The sequence below is a fragment of the Leucoraja erinacea genome, chromosome 3 (genome assembly GCF_028641065.1).
Source record: "Leucoraja erinacea ecotype New England chromosome 3, Leri_hhj_1, whole genome shotgun sequence".
Lineage (NCBI taxonomy): Eukaryota > Metazoa > Chordata > Chondrichthyes > Rajiformes > Rajidae > Leucoraja > Leucoraja erinaceus.
Window position 1 is genome coordinate 3,464,347 of NC_073379.1, and position 7,513 is coordinate 3,471,859.

General features: G+C 47.6%; 1 protein-coding gene across 1 annotated transcript in view; it reads left to right on the forward strand.

Annotated features, from left to right (window-relative positions):
• The window catches only part of pde8b (phosphodiesterase 8B), a 208,828-nt gene that overhangs the window by 117,450 nt on the left and 83,865 nt on the right, over positions 1 to 7,513 (forward strand). The window contains exon 3 of the mRNA XM_055631505.1: positions 4,524 to 4,714. Coding sequence (XP_055487480.1) covers positions 4,524 to 4,714 — 191 coding nt within the window. The remainder of the gene's footprint in view (positions 1 to 4,523; positions 4,715 to 7,513) is intronic.

Below are 7,513 nucleotides of genomic sequence, written 5' to 3' on the forward strand. Positions count from 1 at the left end.
GCACTATGGGAACTTCACTTGCAGGAACTATACATCAGGAGGTGCAACTCCAGAGCCAACAATATCATGAGAGACCCCTTCCACCCCTACAATGGACTGTTCCAGCTGCTACGGTCAGGCAAACGCCTCCGTTGCCATGCTGTGAGAACGGAGAGGTTGAGAAGGAGTTTCTTCCCAGAGGCCATTCGGACTGTAACCGCCTATCTCACCAGGGACTAACTCTACTGAACGTTTTTCCTTCCATTATTTATTATGTAAAGGTATATGTGTGTTATGATTGTGTTTATAGTTTGTTTGGTTGTTTGGTTGTTTGTCTTTTTGCACAAAAGTCCGCGAGCATTGCCACTTTCATTTCACTGCACATCTCGTATGTGTATGTGACAAATAAACTTGACTTGACTTGACTTGACTTAACCAACAAACCTGTACGGTTTTGGAGTGTGGGAGGAAACCGGAGCACCCAGAGAAAACCCACGCAGGTCACGGAGAGAACGACCAATCTACATCCAGACAGCACCCATAGACAGGATCGAACCTGGGTCTCTGTTCGTTATAAGGCAGCAACTCTACCGCTGCGCCACCGTGTCGCCCCAGGCTTGGTGAGGAACTGTTGCACACATTGATCCGGACCGGGTAAGGACCGTGAGTTTCCTGCTTCAAAGAATTTCAGGACTTTCTGTGAGCATTGTGGGGCTTGACCCAAAATGGTGCCCTACCCCTCCCTCCACCCCTTCCCAACACACATGCTGCTCGACACACTGAGTTCTTCCAGCAGATTACTTGTTGCCCCAGATTCCAGCTGCTGCTACCTCACGTCTCCACTCTGACAACATTGTAGTCACAATAACCAGCTTTTACTTCGGATGTTTTTTTAGTTTGTAGACATACAGCGCAGAAACTGGCCTTTTGGCCCACCAGGTCCGCACCAACCAGCGATCCCCGCACACTTAACACTATCCTGCACACACTAGGGACAATTTACAATTTTACCAAGCCAATGAACCTACAAACCTGTACATCATCGGGTGGCACCGCGTGCGGCAGCCTTGCCCGCAGTTTGTCCGTCCTTTCACCTTGTCCGTCCTTTTTGTTATTTTTAGTCTGTCTAAAAGTATGTTTTTGGAGGTTTTTATGTGGGTTTATTTGTGGGGGAGGTGCGGGGGAAGAGGGGAAACTGTCCCCCCCACAGTCACTTCCTGGTCGAGGATGCGTTTATTTTCTCCGAGTCGCATCTTCGCAACCCCCTCGCGGCCTATCAACTGGATTGGCGCGGCCTTTCCTGCCGGAGACCGGCCAGAGCTTCAGCAGCACTGAATTCCATCGCAGCACTGAATTCCACACGGGACATGTTCTCCCCGTGTCCTCTCCGCGGTCACGGGGAGAACGTACAAACTCCGTAAAGACAGCACCCGTAGTCAGGATCGAACACGGGTCTCCGGTGCTGCAAGCGTTGTAAGGCTGCAACTCTACCGCTGCGCCACCGTGGTCGCCCGGCACATAGGACGTATTTCAGTTGGCAAATGGTTGACCCGTGAGTGCTCTTTGCAATGGTTCAGCAAAATCCTTTTATACTACTCACTCTTATAACATTTCTGCAATATTCAGATAAAACTTGTTGGTGATAGTAACATAGAAACATAGAAACATAGAAAATAGGTGCAGGAGGAGGCCATTCGGCTCTTCGAGCCAGCACCGCCATTCATTGTGATCACGGCTGATCGTCCCGTATCAATAACCCGTGCCTGCCTTCTCCCCATATCTCTTGATTCCACTAGCCCCTAGAGCTCTATCTCTCTCTTTAAACCCATCCAGTGACTTGGCCTCCAATGCCCTCTGTGGCAGGGAATTCCACAAATTCACAAATCTCTGGGTGAAAACGTTTTTTCTCACCTCAGTCTTAAATGACCTCCCCTTTATTCGAAGACTGTGGCCCCTGGTTCTGGACTCGCCCAACATTGGGAACATTTTTCCTGCATCTAGCTTGTCCAGTCCTTTTATAATTGTATATGTTTCTATAAGATTCCCCCCCATCCTTCTAAACTCCAGTGAATACAAGCCTAGTCTTATCACAAACATGCTCAACACTTGCGTATCAGATTTCTCCCTACATTATTTAATGCAGCTATTTATGTTGAAAATGAATGAGTTACCATGTATATTTAAATACCACTGGGAGGAATCCAGTGCAGATTCACTCAACTTGCCACTCAATGGGCACTTCCCACTCATCTCATTTTGAAATGTTTATTGAAACTAAAAGCTTAAACTAACGAGGTCTAAGACCTGCCCAGTCACGAGACAGTGATGAGAATTCATGTTCTCATCCATGTTCTCCAGAGATGCTGTCTGACCCACTGAGTTACTCCAGCACTTTGTGTCATTCTTTGTAAACCACGAGATGGTTATGAGAATTCGCTGTGGCACAAACATCGAGAGTCAAGAATGTTTTATTGTCATATGTCCCGGATGGGACAATGAAATTCTTACTTGCTGCAGCACAACAGAATATGTGAATATGTAAACATAGTACATAATGGGAGAAGGTCCTACTTATCTGAATGGTGGTCGATTAGTAAAAGGGCAACGAGACCTGGGTGTCATGGTACACTAGTCATTGAAAGTAGGCATGCAGGTGCAGCAGGCAGTGAAGAAAGCGGATGGTATGTTAGCATTCATAGCAAAAGGATTTGAGTATAGGAGCAGGGAGGTTCTACTGCAGTTGTACGGGGTCTTGGTGAGACCACACCTGGAGTATTGCGTACAGTTTTGGTCTCCTAATCAGAGGAAAGGCATTCTTGCCACAGAGGGAGTACAGAGAAGGTTCACCAGACTGATTTGTGGGATGTCAGGACTTTCATATGAAGAAAGACTGTATAGACTCGGCTTGTACTCGCTAGAATTTAGGAGATTGAGGGGGGGTCTTATAGAAAGGGGTTGGACAGGCTAGATGCAGGAAGATTGTTCCTGATGTTGGGGAAGTCCAGAACAAGGGGTCACAGTTTAAGGATAAGGGGGAAATCTTTTAGGACCGAGATGAGAAAAACATTTTTCACACAGAGAGTGGTGAATCTCTGGAATTCTCTGCCACAGAAGGTAGTTGAGGCCAGTTCATTGGCTATATTTAAGAGGGAGTTAGATGTGGCCCTTGTGGCTAAAGGGATCAGGGGGTATGGAGAGAAGGCAGATACAGGATACTGAGTTGGATGATCAGCCATGATCATATTGAATGGCGGCACAGGCTCGAAGGGCCAAATGGCCTACCCTGCACCTATTTTCTATGTTTCTATGTTTCTACTTGCAAAAATGATGTTAGCTTGTGGGTTTATTTTGACTAGGAATATTAATGGTGTGGTCTAGGTCAGGTAACAAAGAAGTACACAATTCTAGAAGTAGAACCCAGGAACTGCAGATGCTTGTTTGCAAAGTAGGAGACAAAATGCTGGAGTAACTCAGTGGGCCAGGCAGCATCTCTAAAGAACATGGATATGTGACATTTGGGGTTGAGACCTTTCTTCAGACTGATTGTAGTAGGGGGGAGAAAGGTGGAAGCTGGGGGTATTCTGGGGAAAGGGTACAAAGTGCTGGAGTAACTCAACGGGTCAGGCAGCATCCCTGGAGAACATGGATATGTGACGTTTTTGGACAGACTGGAATCTGAAGAAGGATCCCGGCCTGAAATGTAACCCATCCTTTTTCTCCAGTGATGCTGCCTGACCCACTGAGTTAAGGGCCTGTCCCATGAGCATGTGACTGCATGCGGCAAGCGCGACCTAACATGGTCGCTTGAGCCTTACGGCCTCGCGGGGCCGGTCCCACTTCGATCGCCAGAGCCGTATGGAGTTTCTGGTCCCGACATCGCGCGGGGCTCCGAAAAACTGACTGTGTTCAAAAATTCCGCGCGGCAACGGCCTCAACGGGCATACGCAGCGTCTTGGCGCCGTACGTCAGCGCAAACTTCCTGCGGACTTCGCTCAAACATCACGTCACTCACTCGACCTCCGCGCGGCCCCCGCTTCCGCTTTGGTCGCGCTTGCCGCATGCAGTCGCATGCTTGTGGGACAGGCCCTTTACTCCGACACTCTGTGCCTATCTACTCTTTTCAATGTCCTGTTCTAAATTGCTACCACAGAATGATATCACCTTCCACAGTTTGTGTGACTTGTGGTTATGTTTTATTCATGATCTAATTCTCTGACGTTAAGAGGAAGGCTACGACTGTCATTGGGTGGGAATAGTTTGATAACATATTTGTGGAATCACATTAATCACACGATGAGCCAAATGTGCTTATCTTAAGAGTTGAGAAAGCACCTCCACTGTCATATGGATCATTGAGGTTCACTTAAGTGTTCAAGTTTCATTATCTCCAGTCATTCAGTCAGCAGTGGTGTCGTTTCCGGTAAGTGCTTTTATTATCTATTATGTGATTCAAACCTGACTCGGTGGAGATGTAGAGCAGCAGATTAAATGAGTTTGGGTTTAAGTGTTTTTATCTCACCTGGTTTAACTCGTTCTTTTTGTAGGTTTTGCTCATCTTTGGAAAGGAAGACAGCCAGAGTGATGGTTTCTGGTGGGCCTGCGACAAAGCTGGATACAAATGTAACATCGCCCGCACACAGGAGTCTGCGCTGGAATACTTCTTGGAGAAACACCATGAAATTATAATCATTGACAATCGACATACCAAATACTTCCATGCAGAGGCGATCTGCAAGTAAGCCAACAGTCCTAGTGGTGGTGGCGTGAAGTACATCGGACATCTCTGTTCCTGAGGCCGGTTCTCTGGATGCTTTCAAAGAGAGAGCTAGATAGGGCTCTTAAAAATAGCAGAGTCAGGGGATATGGGGAGAAGGCAGGAACGGGGTACTGATTGGGGATGATCAGCCATGATCACATTGAGTGGTAGTGCTGGCTCGAAGGGCCGAATGGCCTCCTCCTGCACCAATTGTCTATTGTCTACAGAAATCCAGCTGCTTGGATAAGTTCATAAGTTCTAGGAGTAGAATTAGGCCATTCGGCCCCTCAAGTCTATTCCGCCATTCAATCATGGCTGATCTATTTTCCCCTCTCAACCCCATTCTCCTGCCTTCGCCCCATAACCCCTGACACCCGCACTAATCAAAACATTTGTCAATCTCCGCCTTAAAAAAAATATCCATTGACTTGGCCTCCACAGCCATCTGTAGCAATGAATTCCACAGATTCACCACCCTCTGACTAAAGAAATTGCTTCTTATCTCCTTTCTAAAGTTATATATTTTATTCTGAGGCTATGGCCCCTAGTCCTAGACTCTCCCACTAGTGGAAATAACCTCTCCACATCCACTCTATCCAGGCCTTTCGCTATTCTGTGAGTTTCATCCTTCAGGGGATATGGGGAGAAGGCAGGAACCGGGTACTGATTGGCGATGATCAGCCATGATCACATTAGACAATAGACAATAGGCAATGGACAATAGGTGCAGGAGTAGGCCATTTGGTCCTTCGAGCCAGCACCACCATTCAATGTGATCATGGCTGATCATCCCCAATCAGTACCCCATTCCTGCCTTTTCCCCATATCCCCTGACTCCGCTATTTTTAAGCCCTATCCAGTTCTCTCTTGAAACTATCCAGAGAACCAGCCTCCACCGCCCCCTGAGGCAGAGAATTCCACAGACTCAAAACTCTCTGTGAGAAAAAGTGTTTCCTCATCTCCGTTCTAAATGGCTTACCCCTTATTCTTAAACTGTGGCCCCTGGTTCTGGACTCCCCCAGCATCGGGAACATGTTTCCTGCCTCTAGCGTGTCCAAACCCTTAACAATCTTATATGTTTCAATAAGATACCCTCTCATCCTTCTCCATTGAATGGCAGTGACGGCTCGAAGGGCCGAATGACCTACTCCTGCATCTAATGTCTATTGTGTATTGTCTAAACTCCAATGAGTATGGGCTCAGTTCGTTTAAACGGATGTTGGAATGAGGATAATGGCTGACTTTGTAACGTGAGAGGAAGATAGAGAGAAGCAGTGCAGAAACAGGCCTTTGGCCCACCGAGTCCTTGCTGACCACCTATTTACACTTACAGTTTCCGACACTATGTTCTATGTTCCATGAACATGGGTGGGTTTGCGATTAAAGGCTGGGCCAAAGTGTTTCCATGTTTCACGCTCCCTTTAAACTCACCAAGTTCACTGGAAAATGTATCATTCCGCTGTGTAAAACATGTGAAACAAAACAGTGAAATATTATTTGTTGAGGTATTATTAATGCCACATGTCTGGAATATCTACTATTGGCACCATCAATGTCCCGAGAATTCCATCGTTTTTAGTTTAGGGATACAGTGCGGAAACAGGCCCCTTCCTCCCACCAATTCCGTGCCGACCAGCTACACGCACACAGACACTATCCTCCATACACAAGGGACAATTTACAATTTTTCCCAAAGCCAGCTAACCTACAAACCTGTACGTTTTTGGAGTGTGGGAGGAAAGCGGAGATCTCGGGGAAAACCCACACAGGTGACTGGGAGAACGTACTGTGTAAACTCCATACAGACAGCACCCGTGGTCAGGATCGGGGTGGGAGATTGCAACCTTCATGTGGTCCGCCCTGTTTCGACAAATGCAATCAACCCGGTGTGCACAATCAAATAAGATCAAATAGAACAAGTTGTCCTACAAGTTGTCCTACAACTTTAGGCTGGAGAAGGAGAAGGAGAAGGAGAAGAAGGACACCATGATCGAACCTGGGTCTCTGGCGCTGTAGTGTAAGGCAGCAACGCCACCACTGCACCATCGTGCCGCCCTTTGACACCATCTCACATTATTGGAGTTTTATTCTGATTCCGCAAACCTGAGCTGTCATTCGGTAAGATCATGTCTGATCTCCTCTCTCGGTTCTGCTCTCCAGTCCGGTTCAGCACCCCTTCGTCTCCCTGACAGTCCAACAGTCTAACGATCTCATCCCTGACTCGCATCTAATTTGGGCTGTGCACCGATTTCCCGTCTGTGACATTTGATCCAGCTTCCTGCAATTCATCCATTCTCCCTAGTGTGCAGCCAAGGATTGAGTTGGACTGTTTGCCAGTCTGCTGAAGAAGATGCAGTCCTTTCATTGAATGCAGATGGATAGCATCTAACTTCCCGACTGCCAAGATACACAGCTAACGTCCTAAGATCCATCCGTGCCTGTCCCCATTCCTGGTGGTTCATCAGCTTGAAGGTGCAAGGAGAACATCTCCCGGTTATTTCCCGGGTGGCACGGCGGCACAGCGGTAGAGTTGCCTTACAGCGCCAGAGACCCGAGTTCGATCCTGACTACAGGTGCCGTCTGCCTTGAGTTTGTACGTTCTCCCCGTGACCACATTGGTTTCCCCGGGCGCGCCGGTTTCCTCCCACATTCTAAAGACGTGCTGGTTTGTCGGCTCATTGGCTTTCTGTAAATTGCCCCTAGAGTGTAGGATGCGAGGACAAGGACTTTAAGACTCTTGCCTTCCATCACAGTGAGGAGGTTCCTGGTAGACTCACT